Raw genomic sequence first — 22,481 nt, forward strand, 5'->3', positions numbered from 1 at the left:
CTGAAAAGCAGTGTTATCAATTCTGCCTGTTGTAAACTGAATTTTTTGGGATTGTTGGTCTTCATTTAGAATAGAAAATTCCCCTGGAAAGTAAATACAAGTTGTGTTTCTTTGAAATTATATTTAACCAATGATATCCATTTGGTCATGTGCTTTTCTGTATATTAATTAACAACAACCAATGGTTATATATTCGTTTTGCTGATATTATCTTGCAATGCATGTTTTACTTATCAATACTAACTAGTCTGCAATAACACGGGCCAGTGGGGTCGCGTAGTCATTTTTATTGTTAGGAGGAGGTCGCAGTGCAGCGAAATTTGAGCATCAATTCGAACATTCTGCGAGCTACGAGGTCTCGAGCAGATAGCAGGTCTATTTAAATGCCTAAAAGGCAAACGTCATAGAAAAATTCCAATTAGCATCCTCGTAAAAGAGGATGCTAAATAAATAGGCATTTAACTAATTAAAAGAAAAACCAGAAAAAGGACTGTAAATTAAATAAGAATTGTAAAAAGGGAGGTGGTACAGAGCACGCCCCCTAGGGTCCACTGGTCGACAAATGATGCCATGTCGCCAGCAGACTCCGCGTGGGCGTGCTCTAAATGAATCCGGGAACGGAGGAGGGCCCTGAACATGTGGCCAGCCCTGAGGAAGGATCTCACAGAGTTTAGGATTCTCTCGAAATCCCCCCATTTGTCCAGGGCCAGCTGAACCTTATCCCTGCGGTGGGTGGTGGCCTCCAAGAAGTCCAAGAGCTCCGCCGCAGGGATGTTCGGAGAAGAGGAGGACAGAGCCTCCGAGCCCGCGCCGCACGCGGACTTCGACTCCTCCTCCCTCTCCTCCGGTTCTCCACCGCCCCCCTCGCGGTGAAGAAGCACAACACACTCACGTTGGTGAGTGAGCGCGTTGCGTCTTATTTTGATTTTCACCGAGTCTCCCGGCGTCCCACCCCCGGGGGACGGCGCGGGAGACATCGGCGGAGGGACCCTCGCGGGCGTCGTCTGCACCCTGGATTTAGGGGGCGCAGACGGGCGCCCGACGCGTGCCGCCGAACCCGACGGCATGGGTCCCTCTTTCGGGGGCCGAGGCACGGTCTCAGGCCCATCCCCGACCCTCGGAGTGAGGGGATCTACCCTCTCGGGTTCTTCCCCGCCCTCGGCCACGGCCACCGCCTCCCCGCCAGAGCGAGGAACCCGGGGCGGTTCTTTCTCCGGGAGGGGTGGTTCTTCACCCCCCTCCGGCTCCTCGGCTGGGGTCTCCCGCATTTCCGCGGAGCCCGCTTCTGCCTCGGGTGTTGGTTCAGCCGCCCCCTCTTCGGCAACACCAGGTTCTGGGCCCGTGTCGCGGTCGGAGGAGGACGGCGCCCGAGGCAGCCGCTCCGCGGGGGAACCCTCCTTCGCGATGGAGTCGGGGCCGACGTCCGCGGTCTCTTGCGGCGCGAGGAGGGGAACCGCCTCGAGGGCTTCTTCCGGTCTCTCGGCGGGGGCCTCCTCCATGGGCTCCGCTTCTTCGGCGGAGCCCCGGACCGCCTCGGCAGGTGGATGTTTCTCCCCCTCTTTGACATGACGAGGGCCGAGGCCCCCGTTGCCGGTGGAGGGGGGACGCCGAGGCGGGCGTTTGGGTATCGGGGGGCTTTCTTTCGTCCCCCCGGGGACCCTCGCCAAGAGACCGGTTTTAGTGCACTTATGTGCACAGGTGGGGAAGAGGCCTTGTGCTTTCCTCTTCCCCCTTATGCCGCCAGAGACGGTCCCCCGCCCCGTCGCGGCAGCGGGGAGCTCGCCTTCGGTGGCGTTTCTCTCCACCCGCTCGGGGAGATGTTTTATTTTACAGGCGGCTTTGCCGCCCTGCCTTGCAGGGGGTTCTGGCGAGGGAGTCTCCTTTTCGGGAGCGCCCCCTGACCCGCCGCCAGACGACGACGGTTTCGTCTCCCCCCGCTTGGCCTCCCCGGCGGACCCGGCCGCCGCCGCCTTCTTTTTGCTGCGGCCGGCGACCTTTGATGTTACTGGCAGGGGGGCGGGTGTTGTCTTGCCCCCCTCCGCGGGCCTCTTTGAGGGCCCCGGGGGCGAGGTGGACTCGGAGGGGCGCGGTGCGGGCGCGGGTGGCTTTGCGCCCTGCTGGAGCTTGGGGCACCTCTTCTTCTGGTGCCCCAGCTCCTTGCAGTGGTAGCACCGCACCTCCTCCGATGAGTAAAAGATGACATAATTGGTCCCCTCGAAGGGGACCACGAAGCTGCCCTCCGCCACGTCCTGACCCGCCAGTTGAATGGGCACCTGGCGGCGGAAAGATAATATGTGGCGGAGGTGCTGGTCTTTGCAGCCTAGGGGGAGGGGGTGGATTGATGTCTTTATCTCCCCCAAGGCTTGCAAATGGGGCCTGAGCAGGTCGTCCCTCAAGAAAGGTGGCACGTTTGAAAGGACGACCCTAGTGCCCAGGCCCGCGAGCGGTTCGACGGGGATAAAAATCCCCGCCACCGCGAGACCCCTCTCGATTGCCGTGTTCGCGGCGGCCTCCGATTTTAAGAAAAATACGGCTTTCCCATACATTTTAGAGGCCGCCACGATCGCCGATGGCCCCACCACCTTGGCCATGGCCTTGACAAAGCCCTCAATCGAGAGGGAGTCCTTCAGGAGGCACCGGACTCCGTGCCTCCTGGTAATGTTTTTAAAAGGTGCTGCAGCTTCCGCTGCAGCCACCTTTGCCCACTTTTTCGGGGCTTCTTGAGGTTGCCCGCTCATTTTTAAATTTTTAATTTTTATTTATTTATTTAAACAAAAACAAAAGGAAACAGACAGACTCACCCCTGCACTCCAATAGTGCAGGGGTGCGCAAAACAAAATAGGAAAAAAGAACTAAAGTTTTTTATTTATTTTTTCAAAAAAAAAGATTTAATTTTGTTTTATACAACAAAACAAAAATAAACACACACCCCTGCACTCCAATAGTGCAGGGGCAAATAAAAAATCAAAAGTGTTTATTTTTTCAAAAACCAAACTAATTTTTAATTTTTTTTTTTTTTTTTTTTTTGTAGTAAATATAGCAAGTGGCATTTCAAAATCGCATATGCCTGATTTTACTTTAGTGAAAACGTTTATCTTTCATATCGAAACTTGTCTACTTGCTAATAATTTATTTACCATTCATTAAATAATAAACATTTACGGTACATTGTCCATATTTTATTCATAACTTATTCTAAAAACGATGAGCTAAATAAGCTAATTGTTTACAATTATTTAAACACTGGCTGACCGTTTTAGTATCAAACAATTTATTGTGCAAAAGATTGAATGAGTATTGGTTGCATTTTTATAATGTGTCGTTTAAATGCATGTTTTTCAGATTTATTTAGCCTCGTTTAAAACGCTGCTCAACATTTGTACAATACCACCCTGTCGGCACTCACAATAATGTCAGGATCATTTCGCTGGGGAAAACATTTGTTTGTTTGTTAATATTAATCATGTGCTTAAAGTGCAAAATGCACAGAATTGCGTCATAAATATATAAAATGTATATTTTTGTTCAGGTGTATCTGTTGACAGCCGCTGTTATGAAATGAATCATGCTAGTTTCACGACTGTATATATTTAAGCAATTTCAGCTTGCTGCGATTTACATGGGCTGAAAAACAAGTCTTAGGATAAGTGGAGGTCTGCCACTTAAAGACATAACAACAGCACATTTCAGATAGTTAATGCTTGCAGACCAGCATAGTAGGAAATCCAATGTTATTCATTTCTGTCTAAATGGGCCTGCTGAAGTACTTAAATGTAAGTGAAAGTAATTTTAGTAAGTGTAACTTTTGTGTCTAATACAACTTATAATATATATATATATATATATATATATATATATATATATATATATATATATATATACATACATATATACATACACACACATACATACAGTGCCTTGCAAAAAGTATTCAAACCCCTGACCAATTCTCTCATATTACTGAATTACAAATGGTACATTGAAATTTCGTTCTGTTCGATATTTTATTTTTAAACACTGAAACTCAGAATCAATTATTGTAAGATGACATTGGTTTTATGTTGGGAAATATTGTTAAGAAAAATAAAAAAAACTGAAATATCTTGCTTGCATAAGTATTCAGCCACCTCTGCTGTGGTCCTGATCTCAATCCCATTGAGACTCTGTGGCACTATTTGAAAATTGCGGTCCACAAGCGTCGTCCAACCAACCTGAACAACCTGGAGCAAATCTGCCAAGAAGAATGGGCCAAAATCACTCCGACACTGTGTGCAAAGCTGGTACATACTTACCCCAAAAGACTTAAAGCTGTTATTGCAACGAAAGGTGGCTCTAACAAATATTAATGTGTGGGGGTTGAATACTTATGCAAGCAAGATATTTCAGTTTTTTATTTTTCTTAAAAATATTTCCCAACATAAAACCAATGTCATCTTACAATAATTGATTCTGAGTTTCAGTGTTTAAAAATAAAATATCGAACAGAACGAAATTTCAATGTACCATTTGTAATTCAGTAATATGAGAGAATTGGTCAGGGGTCTGAATACTTTTGCAAGGCACTGTATGTATGATTGTACACATGTATGTTGGGTTGTGTAATATATATATAATATATATATATATAGATATATATCAAACATAATATCTAATGATATTATATATATAATATATTATATATATAAATTAGTTGTATTAGACACAAAAGTTACACTTACTAAAATTACTTTCACTTACATTTAAGTACTTCAGCAGGCCCATTTAGACAGAAATGAATAACATTGGATTTCCTACTATGCTGGTCTGCAAGCATTAACTATCTGAAATGTGCTGTTGTTATGTCTTTAAGTGGCAGACCTCCACTTATCCTAAGACTTGTTTTTCAGCCCATGTAAATCGCAGCAAGCTGAAATTGCTTAAATATATACAGTCGTGAAACTAGCATGATTCATGTTGCTTCAGCAGTTAAGTACTTTCATAACAGCGACTGTCAACAGATACACCTGAACAAAAATATACATTTTATTTATTTATGTGCATTTTGCACTTTAAGCACATGTGTATATTAACAAACAAACAAATGTTTTCCCCAACGAAATGATTCTGACATCATTATTGTGAATGCTGACAGGGAGGTATTGTACAAATGTTGAGCAGCGTTTTAAACAAGGCTAAATAAATCTGAAAAACATGCATTTAAACGACACATTATAAAAATGGAAACAATATTCAATAAATCTTTTGCACAATAAATAAATTGTTTATGATACTAAAACGGACTGCCAGTGTTTAAATAATTGTAAACAATTAGCTTATTTAGCTCATCATTTTTAGAATAAGTTATGAATAAAATATGGACAATGTACCGTAAATGTTTATTTAATGAATAGGAAATAAATTTATTAGCAAGTAGACAAGTTTCAATATGAACGCTAAACTTTTTCACTAAAGTAAAATCAGGTATATGCGATTTTTGAAATGCCACTTGCTATATTTACTACTAAGTTTAAAAAAATAAATAAATAAATTGGTGGGAAGTGAACTTGAACTCGTTCATGGCCCACGGCAAGATTAACTTGCTAACTTATTTCATTTTTAATAACAGTCTGATACTCTCTCTTCCTTACCTTTTTTTGGTAGTAATAAAAATAAAAAAAATGACCATCATTGCAGCCATTACCCTAACAGTTTTTTTTTGTTGTTTGTTTGTTTGTTATTTGTAATTGTTAGCTGACAGCGCACAGACCTTGGGTCAAACCAATATGTTAATGTAGGGGGAATTGATTGTGAGTGTTTATAAATTTGGCCCATCTTCTAAACACCTTTCAGTTTTTGGATTGTGTGTGTGTATGTATGTATGTATGTGTATATACATATATATAATTTTAGTGAATGCCATCAACAAGCTGAGATTTAAGGATTCATACTTCAGTAAAGCCATTTATTTAAAAACCCACACGTCCAAAAGGGCAGTTCTGATGAAATGCAATTTGTTATTTTCAAATTGCATTGAAGATAAGTCCAAATGTATCAAATCCTAATATTTTCTGTTTATTTTAGGTATTCCTTCATGTGCAATGAGGTGTACAGCCAATAAAGCTGTTTTTGATTATGAATTTGATCACATCTCGTGTAATTAGGCATGTACGCAGAATGTATAAAGTATCCCTGGTCTGCAGCGACCCCCCCCAGTAGAAAAAAAGCAAGTCATGCAGTTTACGTGCGAGTCGACATGGCAGGTGTTTTTTTTTTTTTTTTTTTTTTATTATTCTCTTTGTGAAAGTGTTTAATAAAGTGAATACACATTCACTGAGTGGGTGATATGCATTTGTATACTGCATTTAAACTGCTGATGCGTAGAGGCACTTTTTGTTAACTCAGGGAATGAAGTTAAGATCATGAAGGGCAAGGCAATGTTGCCTTTGGACGTGAAAACTCAGGGGCACCAAGTCAGTTCTATGAGGCAAAAAGAGAAAATATAAATCCAACCCAAGGGCACCAAGCCAATTTCATACTCATTCATAAAACAACAAAAAAAGAAATACAGAGCTGATTATGTTGAGATGGTAATTCAAACAAACACAAATCAATGTTTTCTGAGTGAGATACACACTAGTTTGTTACAAAAATAAAATATAGATCACTTTTCCATTGTAAAAAATCAAATGATATAAAAAAATCAAATTAAAAAAAAAAAAAACTTTCATAATGAAAAAATACAATGGGTAATTTTTACTAAACTCAGTCTCACACCACTACCTAATACATAGATTAGACTAGAAGCTTAAATACAACTTTAGTGTTATAACAGCACTATAGCAATGTCAGTGAAGGGAAAGTTAAAAAAAAAGATCGATTTTCAGGCAAACTGAAGATTTACCCATGGTTGGAGTTTAATAAAGATAGTGGTCGAATTAGTTGTTCGGACTGCAGTGTACAAACAACGTGGCTTTGAAAAAAAAAAATTAATAGAAATTTCATCAGGCAATAGAGAATGCTATGCATCACAATGATGACTGAACAGCTGGATGTACATAATGTTAGATGTTTACATTTGAGAGACTATATAGAACATGCCAGCTGATGCGGAGCAAGTTTGTGAATGGGATGTAGCTCACGATGTGCTGGGGCTGAGGGACACTGGCGGCAAAATTTTTGCCGTAAGTTTTTAAAAATCTGGGAGGCATTGCAGTATCTGCCATTGAGCCAATTAAAACAGGACTCATCAATACACTGGCATACAATGTGACTCAATTATTTAGTATTTGATATATTTACATTCAAATTACTTTTTTAGGCTGATAAAGGTGAAGAAAATATGGATCAAGATATAGCTAGCTTGAAACATGCTTATAAGCAGAAATGCAGTTAACAAAACACACCCTGGAGTATAACAAAATAGTTTCTATGTTCACTGTGACTGTAGGATTAAAATGTGTAATGAGAATGTTTAACATGTATTATAAGAATATTTAAAATAAAGACATTAGGCAATGAAGATATTGTTAACGTGTGGATACAACTAGTGATGAACCTAATGATCCTTGCGAACCCGGTCAGACGAACCAGCATAAGAGAGAAAAGAACCTCAACGGACACAAGCCTGGAGTTAAATGGCCAGGAGCTTGTGAGAAAACTGCGTGGGACACCGTAAACATGGATCTCTGTTTTACTTTGGAAAGGTTAAATGGAACAGTTGAAAAGAAGCCGGATAAATCTGGGGACTACACATATGGAAGTGAGAAGTTTGGAAATGAAAAAAGGAAGGAAAAAGTACAAACTATTCCTGGAAAGTCTAGACGGCAGCAGGAGATTGAACGCTTAGTTAGCGAAAGGAGGCAGTTGAGGAAGCAATGCAGAAAAGTAGAACAAAGTCAGAAGGAGGGACTCAATCTGGTACAAGGGGTCATAAAAGAGAAGCTTGCAACATTGTGCCAAGCTGAGCACCTACGGAAACGCTACAAAAAGAAAGAGTAAAGATCCATTCAAATTTGTAAAGAAGATATTCACCAGCAAGAAAAATGGCACACTAAAATCAAGTTTGAGCTGGAGAGATATTTGGAGGAAAAACATGCAGATTCAAAAAGGCTGGAGCCTATGTCAATTCCTTCAGATACCCCACCTATCAATCCACAAGAATACCAAATGGAGGACTGTGCACCTAAGTGGAAAGAAGTAGAGCAAGCTGTGAAAAAAGCGAGGGCGTCATCATCTCCAGGGCCTAATGGCGTTCCATACAGAGTGTACAAGAGATGAAAGTGGCATGGGAATAAATGGTTGTGCCAAGAGCACGGCGTGGCGCAGGTGGAGTCTTTATACCAAAAGAAAAGGATTCTACAAGCATCGGTCAGTTTCGCCCTATTTTCCTATTAAACCTAGAAGGCAAGATTTTCTTCAGCATTATTGCTCAGAGATTGTCAACCTACCTATTACAGAACTGCTTCACTGATACTTCAGTACAAAAAGCAGGCATTCCAGGTTTCCCAGGATGCTTAGAACACATCAGTGTTATCTGGCAACAAATTCAATCAGCAAAAAGGTGCATATGGTTCAGTGCCACATGAACTTCTTTGGGCAGCATTTGATTTTTTCAGCGTACCAATGACAATAACAAATTTAGTGAAAGCCTACTTTGGAGATTTGCAATTTAGTTTTTCAATATCAGAATTCAGCACTACATGGCAATGCCTAGATGTTGGAATAATGGCAGGATGTCCCATTTCTCCACTGGCTTTTACCATGGCAAAGAAAATAATTATTAGGACATCAAAATGGGTAGTGGGAGGAGAGCACTTGGCTTTTGGAATGCGACTACCACCAATTCAAGTATACATGAATGATATGACAACAATGACTACAACAGCAGCCTGCACTAATCGATTACTGGGCAAATTAACCAATAAAATTGAATGGGCACGAATGCAATTCAAGCCCACTAAATCAAGGAGCATCTCTATAATTAAATATAACATAATTAAATATAATCTCTATAACTGACTGTGTACAAGGTTTCCTTGTCAACAGTTGAGAAGCTGGAAGCTTTAGTCAGTTCATACGTCAGGAAATGGGTGGGAGTTCCATGCTGCCTCAGCAGAATAGGACTTTATGGTAAAGGAATACTGCAGCTACCAATCTCTGCTCTAACTGAGGAATTTAAGTGTGCCAAAGTCCGACTGGAAATGACATTAGTAGATTCACGCGACAAATGCGTAAGGGAGGCAGCACCAGTGTTGAATATTGGAAGAAAATGGGCGGCAAAGAAACCTGTGGAAGATGCTAAGGCTGCCCTTCAAATCGGACTTATGGGGCAAGTTCAACATGGAAAAGGAGGTTTTGGTCTCAGTTCAGCTCCTCCTACATGGCACAAGGCAACCCCAGCTCAACGCAGGAAGCTGGTAGTCAATGAGGTGCAAAAGCAGTAGGAGAGGATCAAGTTTGTAAAGGCCATTTCCCAGGCCAAGTAGGGAGAATGGATGAGATGGGAGAGTGTGGAACAACGCAAGATCGGCTGCCAAGACCTATGGACAATGGAACGGAGCAGGATCAGTTTCCCCATTAGATCGGCATATGATGTTCTCCCATCACCACAGAACCTAAACCTCTGGGTGGGGGAGGATCCCTTGTGTCCTTTGTGTTCATCACCTGCAACATTAAGGCACATTTTGACAGGATGTAAGGTGGGTCTTAGCCAAGGACAGTTTACTTGGCGCCATGACCAGGTGCTGCGATGTTTGGCCTTAGCATTGGAAGACAAGCGTAACCTGACCAATAAATTGCCACCAGTTCCATCAAAACATTACACGCAAAAGACAATATTCCTCCATCCAGGAGAGCAACCACGAAGAAAAGGTGTTAAAACCAAGCCTCACCCAAGACAACTGGAAGCTGCTAGAGACTGGAAAATGCTGGCAGATGTTGGTCAATGGCTTATTTTTCCACTTGAGCTTGCCATCACTAACCTTCAACCAGACATTGTCTTGTGGTCTGGATCAGCAAGCCTTGTTCATCTGGTAGAGTTAACAGTGCCATGGGAAGATGCTGTGGATGAGGCGTATGAGAGGAAGAAATTTCAGTATGCTCAACTAGCTGCTGAAGCGGAACAGCGAGGATGCAGTTTACCCAGTGGAGGTGGGTTGTCGGATTTGTGGAACACTCTACAACCCGGTTTCTCAGAGATGTCGGGTTCAGTGGCCAAGAGTTGCGTCTCACAGTGAAGAACTTATCTGAAGCAGCAGAAAGGAGCAGCAACGCTGTGGTTGAGATGGAAAGATTCTGGATGGGGATCTCAAGCATAATAGAAAGAAAGCAACGCTGATGTACTGGTAAGTAAGCTGGGCTGAGCTGAGTGGGGGATGGAGGGGGGTGAGGCTGGGACACCAGAATCACTGTTGAGCCCTCTTCAGGTGTTGTGGGCTAGTTGACGAAACACAGAGGATGGAAGGTGCCCACTTGAAGACCCCAGAGATGTACTCTACTTAGCTCAATACAGACAGTTGTCATGCTGATGCGCTGGGGAGACCACACTGGGTTGATCCCCGGACCAGCATCACAGCCGTTGTGTGTGCTGATGCGCTGGGGAGGCAAAATGAGCTGATTCTTGGAGCCAGCATTACACTTCAGCAATCAACACCAGACAGAAGGATATCTACATCACCAGATGGAAAACAACGCAAATGGATGGAGATGCAGATGGATCACACTAGTTTACTGCAAAACTACATCTTCGTTGGTGCTTATCTTGGCGAGAGCCGAGTTCAACACTGCATGAAGTTTAACATCTACTCTCATGTAATGGAAATCAAATATTTTTTATTGTGTTCCACTGTTTAAATATGTGAGCTGAATTATCAAAACTCTAATCCCAAACTGGTGTGTATATACATTATTTTTTTGATATATGTATTTTGTTTTTTAGAAAACAGATTTAAAAATACATGTTGTAGTGATAGCTTTCTGCATGAGGTATTAATAATGTTATTAATTGTAAGTTTTACATAGTATGTGTCTTTTATAGTTAAGTTCTTTTTAATCATTGTTTAAATTGTGTGGATGTGTTTTTATAGTCGTTTTAATGTGCTTACTAATTCAGTTGCTTCAATATGCTTTTATATTAAGGTTCTATACAGTATTGTGTAAGTTTTGAGTTCTTTCATTTCCCATTGGCAAAACCAGCTACGTGCAGTTTTTTATAGCCTAACACGACTGAAAGTCACAGATGGGTGTCTGAGCTAAATGCCAAAAGGCAGGAGATTAGCAGATAGTGTGAGATGGGGGAGGGGAACTGAAAGACAAGATGGCTGCGCCCCGCTAGGTACAACATGGTATGCAGCCCCCTCCTTTTCCCCCCCGAAGAGGGAATGTGCAATGAGAGTGGAAACCCCTATCACTGGACAGAAGTAAAACAAATGGGAGTTGAGTCAACAGTTGTTTACAAAGGTATAAATACTGAAAATGGTAAAGTGTTGCCAGTCTTTTCATCTCTTTCGAATTGACTCCATGGATATCCGTGCTTTCTGCTACAAACGTATGCACTGAGCTGTACTGAGGCCATGTCTGAAGTCAGTTTAAATCTCATGCTTATATGACTGTATTGGAGGTATACCTTTCTTGTATATAAAGTGTTTTTGAATCAAAAACCATTTGACAGCTTAATCTTTTTCACTACAATGTTAGGTTTTTTAAAGCTTCATATATTTCTAGTGCATCTCTACAAAAAAAGCAAATCCCAATATTCACAATGGCCGTTCTCAAGGTAGTTCACCAGAAGTTTGCTATCACTACACCATAAATGTTTGTCACAAGATCACTACAACTGTTTACCAGAACATCTCATTTGCATGTGAAAAGTGACCTTGTGGTGAGTTTTCCGCAAATATTCACCATAAGATTGCAGCAAACCTGCGCAAAACTTGCCACTACAGTTTGCCAGAAGGTCTATATTTTGGTAAGGAAACTACTCAATCCATTTTTAAGCATTTAATAAACTGAAGGAGTACTGATATTCCTTCAGTTTATTTAATGCTTAAAAATGGATTGAGTAGTTGAAAACTTCAAATCGAATGAGTCTGTGTGATTTTCTTGATTATTAAAAGTCATCTAGATACGTTGCAAACCCAGTGCATGAACGATCCACTTACAAGAGTGTGACACATCTTTATGTCCTCCTGAACGTCTCCCCTGAGTTTAAGAGTGTGCTTAGAGTATACTTGTAAATAAAAAGAGTAAGTGCCACTCTGATAGTGTCCTAGAGGCTCCACCAGGTCTTTGCTAATAGGGACACAACTCCAATCACGGTCATCTACCACACGGTAGTGCCCGCATCGATAGGCTCTATCGCTTAATTAGTACCCACTAAAGTTGGAAGCTGACTGGCTGACAGTACTGAATCGTTTTCTAATAAGGACTAGCCTACTTCAAAAATGTAATATTATATTTTGTCATATACAATTACATATTGTTCATATTAATGTGTCATATTTACTGGGCCTGGGGATGTAGCGTTAGATAGTGGTCAACCAAAATAAGGATAATAAGCAATGAAAAAGGAGCCACACTCGTTATGAAAAACTAAAATATAGTTTATTGTTTCACAGGTTAAATACAAAAGAAAAAGTGATCATTTCAAAAGAAAACTAAAAAATCTGACACTTTGGTCCTAACGGGACCTTCCTCACAGAGAAAGCACTGTAAGCAGGACTTTAGACCTCAGGTAGGCTGAGGAAGCTGAGCTTGTGAAACGTCTTTACCAGGAAGTGACGTGTGATTACAAACTGTACTGTCGGAGTATTTAATATGTGTATACAGTCTGTGTGTGTGTGCAGTGTAGGTATACAAATATAGTTGTCATCAAAAGCTTACATTCCTCAATATATGGAGATTTCCCTACACTGGGGTATGTGACTTTTGACGACAACTGTACACGCACACCTGGAGCCACTGTCCCTCACTTTTTCTTTTGTTTTTAACATGTGAAACAATAAAGTATATTTCAGCTTTTAATAACGAGTGTGGCACCTTTTTCATTACTAAGCTTCATGATTATGCTACAACACTGAGTTCCTTGCATGCACAGACTTGGCTGAGAAATCCTGTGGTTTTACTTGCACAAACCTCACCCACAAGTGAAACACAGGACTCTTCTCGTTCAGAAACCTGTGGATACAATGGCCAGACAAGATGGAGTTGCTACAACCCCCACAAACGCACTTGTTTACCATCACAGACCCCGTCTTTCACATTGTGTCTGTCTGTCAGTACAGCGTGTTCCGGCCTCCCACTACATCACAGATGGAACATTTTCAGTGGCCGTGGTTTAGGATTCGCTTTTATCACAAAATATGAGCACAGAAACAATGTTTTTACATTTTATTTTTGCAGTTTTATAACAAATTAATACCGCTGATTTCATTTTTTAATGAAAAATAAAAACATGATAAATCATGTTTTTATTTAATAAAAACATGACAGATGCACTTTAACCATTTAGCTGTCACTCACTCTACAGTCTTACTGACGCTTCGTAGAACAGAAGTTTATTTTAACAGGCATACGTAACACCGGTAAAAAAAAAAATATTAAAATGAGGACGTACCTGGTACGTTAGGCAGCACTGCACAAATGTTTTTGAGAATGTACAAGCTACGTCCAATAGCAAGGGGTAACTGCTTCACAAAATTATTTGTTGCTGCCCGCACTCTGCACTCTGTTTACAGTATATATTTAAAGTGTCCTTCCAGTGATTTGTAAAGCTAATAAAAATAACTAGTTTACACAGCCCCAGGACAAACACCAATGCAGTTTTACTCAAAAGGTTGCTGGAAAGCAGCATTATTTTAAGTTTTAAACTGGCGTTTTGGTAAGCAGGAAGTGTTCTTAAGTGGTTGCTGTGGAACTCCTCCTGTTGCTATATGACGTGCAGGGGAAGGGAAGTGCAACAGAAGCAGCATGGCTATGCAGGGAGCTAGCAAGTGTTTGCAAAAAACATTTATTGAACACTCATTCATCTTGGCAAGTACTAGTAAAGATTGCAGGTACATTATCTGAGTTCAGACAGGGGGTGCCAATACTGATGTCTGCAACTCAGGAAGTGCCCTGATTGTGAATTATGGTAGTATCTTGTTTTTATGAAAGTACCTCTACAAAATGTGACTCTTTTATTATTGTGTTAAATTGTACTCTTACTCACGCTTGTGTAAGACAATCTCTATTTCGGTATTTGGACTGCTATCTGACATCTTTCTACACCCTCACTGCGCTGCTGGAGGAAATTATTCTGATTCAGTAGTGTCCTCTATGTTAACCTCTGCGCTATCCTTTGCTGCACTGTCATTTATGCTTATGTGCTCTTTACAAGACTCTTGCAAGATCTGTTAAAAATAAAATAACTTATAGTAGGACTAACAATGAATCTGATCATCTGCGCAAGTAGTCAGAAAGAAAATTACAATAGACACACAAAAAACAAACTTCCTCTTCATTTTTCTGTAGTAACAGCCAAGGTATTAAAAGGTAAAAAAAATAAAATTTACAAGAAATTAAACACTTCATATACAGTCTATTTGTCACACTAGACTACACACACAGACACACACACACACACACACACACTCACACAATAAATTAAATTACCTTGACCATTGGTTAAGTGTCAGAGAAAGGGGAGGTGGACCATCTATACAGAAGGGTATTTAATGTCATGCAAACATTGTAATGTTGAGTATTCTGTTTGTCCTGTACCTGGGACCAGACTCCCTGCATATTTCAATAAACCTGGCAACTGATTGAAGAAAAGGACTCTGTGCATTTTCTTGAATCTACTTACTCACCATCTATTTTTTTTTAAGTTACTTCATGCAGTTTTTTTTCTTCGTATGGATGCTATACAGCTGCAACAGGGCTTCAAAAATTTTCTTCGTTTACAGTATGTGTCTTTGTATACTGTTGTGACGGGGAACTGCCCCGTCTATATGAATGTGTTTGGAACTGGCAGGGAGGGGGTTAAATTTCTCCCTGCCAGGAAAACATGTGAGAATGTGGCTCCAGCCACAGGAGATAAAAGCCAGGGAAGAGGCCTGTGTTTTTTTTTTGTTTGAAGTGTTTGCTTTGTGTTGGAGAGTTTTTGTGTTTGGAAAAAAAGAGTGTCTTGTTTTAAAAGCCTTGGAACCTGACCATTTACTTTTGTAAGTTCACTTATAATTTTTGTTTGAGCTTCTTTTTGTTGGCCCTTGTGCCTGTTTATTTGATTATTTTGTTTAAATAAAGACCTTGTCTCTGAGCCTCAGCCCTCTGTCATCCTGTCACACTTAGTGTCAGAAATGGGATAGCACCACCTAGAGGCTCAGAGCAGTATTTTTTTGGGGGGGGGGATTTTTGAATTTTTTTTTTTTTTTTTTGAATTTTTGAATTTTGGAGTTGTTGCGGAGAGCAGAATGGGCAAAAGGCAGAGGCAGTGGAGGCAGCAGCAGCAACTGCCATCACCAACCCAAACCCTGTGGGAGGACCCAGCAAGCTTGTTCCCGTGGTGCACCTGGTGCAGGAAGGAAAACCACCAGCGGAGGTCCTGTCCGGATGGGCCATTAGCTGACTGGTGTGGGCGCTGTGAGCTGGATGGCCACAGCTGGGCAGGATGCCCCCACAACCCGGACCAGGAGCAGCTACCAACCCCGTCCTCGGCAGCCACCCCACCAACACCGCCTTCAACACCAACAGCACCCCGGAGCGGACCTCTTCCACGACCTTCCCGTCGCCATCAACACGCTGTGGCATTGAGATGGGGAGAGGTGGGAGAGACAGCATCACCTGGGGTCCTTCCAGGAAATATTCATCATGGTCCTGGCATACCTGGCGATAGACATGGGGGAGATCCCCCACCTTGAAGAAATGGGGGTGGAGCCGCTGCCGTCGCCCAGAGAGGGGGAGCCGCCGCTGCGAGTGCCCAGAGAGGGGGAGCCGCCGCTCCCAGTGCCCAGAGAGGGGGAGCCGCCGCTCCCAGTGCCCAGAGAGGGGGAGCCGCCGCTCCCAGAGCCCAGAGAGGGGGAGCCGCCGCTCCCAGAGCCTGAGGGGCAGGAGCCAGAACATCCACAGCCCGAGGGGGAGGAGCCCGAGCGGGAGGAGTCGGTGCGTCCACGGCCCGAGCGGGAGGAGTCGGTGCGTCCATGGCCCGAGCGGGAGGCGTTGGTGCGTCCATGGCCCAAGAAGGGGAAGCCCACAGGCCCAGGGCTGAAGGGACCCGCAGGGAAAGAATACAGGCAGTTCCCACCACCACCACCACCACCAGCAGAGGAGGATTACCTGCTGGTCTCTCCTCCACCCTCAGGGGAGGACTACCCGTTGCTCCCACTGCCACCAGCAGAGGAGTACCTTCTGGTCCCGCTGCCATCGTCGTGGGAGGACTGCCCGTCGCTCCCACCACCACCAGCAGGGGAGGAGTGCTTGCTGGTGCCACCCCGGCCAGTAGGGGAAGAGTGCCTACTGGTGCTTCCACCGCCAGCAGAGGGAGAACAGCGGCCGCTGCCTCTCTCTCTCCACCACCAGCAGAGGGGGAACAGCCGGATCTGTCTCTCCCTCCGCCACCAGCAGAGGGGAAACAGCCGGAGCTGTCTCTCCCTCCGCCACCAGCAGAGGGGGAACAGCCGGGGCTGTCTCTCCCTCCGCCACCAGCAGAGGGGGAACAGCCGGGGCTGTCTCTCCCTCCGCCACCAGCAGAGGGGGAACAGCCGGGGCTGTCTCTCACTCCGCCACCAGCAGAGGGGGAACAGTGGTCACTGTTTCTCCCTCCACCGCCAGCAGAGGGGGAACAGCGGGCGCTGTCTTTTCCTCCACCACCAGCAGAAGATGCTGGAGGTCCCTCCCAGCCTCTGTACTGGCTGCTGAGGGGAGTGCGGAGACAAGCTGCCCGGCGGCTAAGAGGCACAGCACCCCCCAAGGATGCCTGCACAGCACCACCCAAGGATGCTCCGACCACTTCACTCGGGGATGCTTGTTTGCCATCGCCCGGGGAGGCCAACTGCTCCGCATCGCCCGGGGAGGCCAACTGCTCCGCATCGCCCGGGTTGCCTGCCTGCCTGCATCGCCTAGAGAAATTCGCAGTGTGCTTTCTCCTAGGGATGCTGGTCTGCCGTCGCCTGGGGTCATTGCTTGTCCAACGCTGCCTGGGGTCGCTGTTGGCCCACCGTCGCCCAGGGGGAAGGTCCTGCCGTCCTGAGAGTTAGAGAGGATAGAGCTCTCTAACTCCAGAGGGGGTCCAGCATCGCCAGGGGGTCCAGCATCGCCAGGGGGTTCAGCGCCGCCAGAGGGTCCAGCATCGCCAGCGGGTCCAGTGTTGCCAGAGGGGTCAGGGGGTCTAGAGGGAGCCGGGCACAAGGTCCCATAGCCCTCTACATTCATGCCAAATTTCGTGTGTTTTGGTGCAGCCGTTTAAAAGTTATAGGCATTTGTAATTTTGGTAGAAGAAAAAATAAAATAATAATAATAATAATATAAGACGTAACTTTTTATTTGGCTCCAGACCAGTGCATGCATTTTAATTTCTGATTGTCTTGCTAAGCTATAACAGCTGTTGAGATCTGCTGGTGTAACCTTGCTTATAGTTGGCAGTAGCAGCACTAATCGTATGAGTGACACAGCATTACAGTTTCAACATGTTTGAGTCCCTCCAGCTTCAACTGCCATAAGGAAATGGCAACGTGCCAGATTGCATAGGACTACATGAATGAATATACATAAAACTGAAAACATAGTGGTCAGCTCAGTCTTCTTATGGATACAATAGATTTTGCACAAGCCCATAGTAAACATATCAACGAATACTGTATAATGCATGCACAGTGCAAAATATATTTGGCATTGTGGCAGGCTGGCGAGTGGATAGAGGCCCAGAGACAGACTGCAGTTCAAAAAAATAACTATTTTATTATAAATAAACACAAAATGAAAGGGCACAAGGGCCAAAACAAAACAATTTAAACACAAAGAAAGACAAAAAGCAAAATTTACAAAAATAACAATCTCCAGGCTGGGCAATGCCTTCACTGGATTCAAGCTCTCCAAACAACCAAAAAAAACCAACCTGCTTCCTCAGCTCCCTCTCTCCAAATGAGAAGCAGAGGCCTCCTTTTATATCAGGTGGCTGGGCGCTGATTGATCGTTAATCAACCTAATCAACTAATCAACCCCAGCCACCTGAACATAATAAACCCAGGCAGGCAGGGGAAGTTAACCCCATCCCTGCCAATTTAAAGGGCAGAGCTTTGCTCTGCCACAGGCATCAAGTTCGTAAGAGAAATTTAGGTGTAAATTACCGTACGTGTTAATACGTAAAGTAAATAATAAAATAATAATAATAATAATAATAATAATAATAATAATAATAATAATAATAATAATAATAATAGAACAAGATATCAAGTGCTTGAAATGGAAAAAAGTGGTGGGACTCACAGACTCCCTTTCCACCTCTCCCTGCCCAGCTCTCTCTCTTTTCACACTGTAGCCGAGCCCTCACAGTACAGCTAGTTTCACACTTGTAATTTTGTCGAGCCGAGCTGGAACCGTGAAACTTTGGCTTTGCAAGATATCTAGTACTGGCTCGGTGCTGAGCAAGGCTGGCGGCAGGGTTAACTCATACTGACCGAAACGATAGTCTACCAAAACTTTTGACAGGAATTGAGAAATACGGGACTAACCACAGCGCAAAACAGTGTTGTGAAAAAATAAAAATAAAAAATTGAACAGGATTCCAAAAATAATAATAAAGATCAGAACAATAAAGCGGTCAGACAGCAAAAAAGTAAATATTATGATTTAATGGATGCAGTTCTTGGTCACAGACCTGCAACGACCGATATGGTCATTTAAAAAAAAAAAGAAAAGTATATTAACATTGCATGTATAAAAACAAGTTTAAAAGAAAAATATTTAAATATGTTTAGATTTTGCTTTTTATATATTTATATTCCAAGCAGATTAATCTTTCTAATCATGATTATTTTAAAATATGGAATAGATAATTAAGTCAATTTACAAAAGTTACAATTGTTCAGCACTGCTATTTGAACATTAAAATCTAAATAGTATGAAAATAATGTTGTTACAGTACATTTCTGGCTCCACTTATGATGTCTGCTCCCTCTCCATGGATAAATGTGGAATTTACGCTAACGAGCTATTAAAAAATCAACATTATTTCGGTTGCAATATCATGAATTTAATTGTAAATTAGGCCTATTTTATGCACGAGACGAGTTCATGACCTTATCTACCTACAAAGTAAAAAAAAAAGATTGGCTGTTGCGTGACCCACGTTAGGTGAGGTGCGTTTGTCATTCTCTCCATCTAGCAGCAGAAAAAGCTTCCAATGTGCTCCCAAGAAACCTGGAGTTTCTAGTTCGGGAATCTTACAACTGGTTTGCTCATAGCTGCAACAGGCAACATGAATACAGGCAACTGTTCGATGTCCTAGGACATGAAAAATGCTGGCCAAAGACAAGGAAAGATACGCAGGTGATCAGCTGTATCAAATGTACAATGACAGAACTTGTAAGATGTACCTGGTGTTTCTGAAGGGAATACTAAAAGATGTGACCAGGGTAAATACATTCTTCCAAAGTGATAAAGTTGAGCAAATTAAATTACTTGAAGACGTTACTGACCTTTACATGTCTTTACTGACCAACATTGTTGTGCCGGCTCAGCTTCAGACCATGAAAAGGAATGAACTGCTAAGCTACAATTTCAAAGATTACATTATGCCAATATCAGCCATCAATTTTGGATATGAATTCACCTTGGAATGTGGGAATGCTGAAAATAATGTCCTTCTAACTGAAGTAAAGGAACGTTACAAGGAATTCCTTGTAAGTCTCTGTACTGAGATTCAAAAACAACCACTAGACAATATTTCGACACTTGAAAAAATAACAGTGTTGCATTCACATTTAATGTGCTCAAAAGATCTGAGCACATTAGCACTCTGGCATTTGCCCTACTTACCCTACCTGTGTCCAACACAACTGTGGAACGAGCATTCTGAAACCACAACTGCATTAAAACAAACTAAGAAACAATGCACGGCGAAACTGCAGAAGCCATAATGAAACAGCTCGAGACGAATGAACATAAACTGTGTACTGTTCAAGCCCACCAGAGAAATACTAATACGTTTTATATCTCAGATCTACGTAAGCAGCAGCACCCAGGGTGGACATGAAGAGCAGTTTGGTATCATCGATGACGCACTGGCATGCTGATTTTAAGGTAGGCTTTAAGTTTAAGTTGTACTGTCGGTTTAAAAACTGCTTGCATACTTCACACGTCATTTAAAAATGGGTGCGGTGTATAGACCAGTAGCAAATACCGGTAGGGCTAAATATTCTATTAACAAACCATGTTTCGGTACAGTGCGTTTTTTTATAAAAGTATTCATTCCTAAAATGTGGGGTGATTTGGGGGATTTTTAGGATCAGTTTAGGGGGAAATTATGGAGAGGACCTGGCAACACACCCCGATGACTTGCCATACACTGGCCCATATAACTCGCCACTAATGTGTACAGCAGTAAGGAATCCCCACTGAACTATATTAATATCATTTCATTGTTTTACACAAAATAACCCTGTTGTTGTTGTTATTATTATTATTATTATTATTATTATTATTATTATTATTATTATTATTATTATTATTACAGATATTACTGGTAGCCCCATAAAAGTACATAGCGCACTGATATTATTAAAGCTATTCATTCCGCGTTACCATATATTGTCTGATAAACACAGATAAATAAATAAAATGCACAGGATTGGACACACAGTGTTTAAACTACAGAACACGTGAAGTCTACAGTCGAAATTCTAAATAGCATTTTTTTTTAAATATATTTCATACAAGAGAAAGTTCTTTCATGACATCTTACTGAAGTTATCACACCCATGCATATGGTAAATAACAATAATACTGTACCATACCGCCACATTGAATAAATAGTATCTCTTTCATTGCTATGCATTCATAACACTAACGCTTAGAACAAACTACAAATGCATCGAAATAAAAACGCCATGCTTACCATTTCTCAGGAGCAGTGTAATGTTTCTAAGACCCTTCCAACTCTTCACATGAGGGAGCACGGTGTTACTGAACAAAGGCAGAAAAGAAACAGTCCATTGATACCTCTGCTGTCACGGAGTGGACGAGTTGAAACTTGTAAAGGAGCGGGACACAGTGGGGTTAGTCAAATATTAAAAGAGTAAGGACATTTAATGACATTACTAGCGAACAAAACTGTTAAAAACACCAGAAATAACAAACTGAACAAAGTCTGCAATGTATTATGTGCAAAAAAGAACGCAGTATAATGTTTTGTACAAGTTGCCTTTACTTTCGTTTTCAGCCAAATGATGTAAATAGCAATTGCAACAGACTTCCGCAATTCAAGATAGCCCCAGCTACATACTAGAAATGTTCTCAATCACTTTATCAAATTAGCTGATAATTGCATGAATGAACTTCCAGTAATATTATATTGGCACACCATGGTTACATTGAAATAAAAAAGAAAAAAAATCTGGAAATGTAGTTTTTTCTTCATTTTCCAGAATATATACTGATGCACAATGAAAACGCAACATTGCTCAATGTTATTTACATTTTAAATAGTGAGCAGATCTATGGTTTAATTATGATATTGTTAGTTTGCCTACCGTAAACCTGGTTTACTAAAAGAGAAGATGGCCACCAAAACATTGTTATGGGATGCAGTCCTGCCTATCGGTAGGTGTCACTGACCTTTTTATCAAAGCTGCCAATAGGCCCTCTCCCCTAGGTGACCCCTTCAGTGAATACCTCAGTCCCGTCTACCAAGGGTACTTAACCGTCATACAGGGGAGAGTCATTCTCTTTCGCGACGAAACCGTGATGTTGACCGAAGCGACCTCACGGTTGGTGGCCAGCTTCTCATTCAGGGAACCAGGTTTACGGTAGGTAAACTAACGTTCCCTTTCAATTTGAAGATGGCAACCAAAACATCATTATGGGAAACATGTACCAGAGCCGTCGCGAGGGAGGAAAGAACGACAGCATATGAGAGACTCTAAGTCCTGCCTGACCAAGGTCAGCGGCGTAAGCGTGCAACCTACGAGGACCTAGTGCCCACTGAGGGCAATGAGGGATCTACCACAGCTAGCTACATCCCAAATCTCAGCCATAGAAACACCTCAAAAGAGGGCCTATGACGTAGCCACACCTCTCGTGGAATGTGCGGCTCCCTGCCCGGGTGGGGGTAAGCCAGTACAATCATATGCAGTCTGTGTCCGCAATCCAATGCGACAGTCGCTGCTTCGAGAGGGTCTGTCCCAGGGTCTGTGATCCATGGCAGACGAAAAGCTGGTCAGATTGACGCAGCGCTCTCATCCTATCCACATAACATTTCAATGCCCGAACCGGGCAGAGAAGGTTCAACTTCTTATCCTCCTCCGTAGCAA

General features: G+C 42.6%; 1 protein-coding gene across 3 annotated transcripts in view; it reads right to left on the reverse strand.

Moving 5' to 3' along the window:
- sting1 (stimulator of interferon response cGAMP interactor 1) overlaps window positions 1-21,406 on the reverse strand; it is a 43,641-nt gene extending 22,235 nt beyond the window's left edge. For 2 of the 3 annotated variants that reach the window (XM_041223684.1, XM_041223685.1), the window contains exon 1: window positions 21,068-21,406. In XM_041223684.1, coding sequence (XP_041079618.1) covers window positions 21,068-21,070 — 3 coding nt within the window. In that variant the 5' untranslated portion in view covers window positions 21,071-21,406. Of the gene's footprint in view, window positions 1-13,591; window positions 14,437-21,067 lie in introns of those variants that run through there. The other variant, XM_041223686.1, reaches the window with a different exon arrangement.
- Window positions 21,407-22,481: the final 1,075 nt, after the last annotated feature.

The sequence above is a fragment of the Polyodon spathula genome, chromosome 22, assembly GCF_017654505.1.
Source record: "Polyodon spathula isolate WHYD16114869_AA chromosome 22, ASM1765450v1, whole genome shotgun sequence".
Taxonomy (NCBI): Eukaryota; Metazoa; Chordata; class Actinopteri; order Acipenseriformes; family Polyodontidae; genus Polyodon; species Polyodon spathula.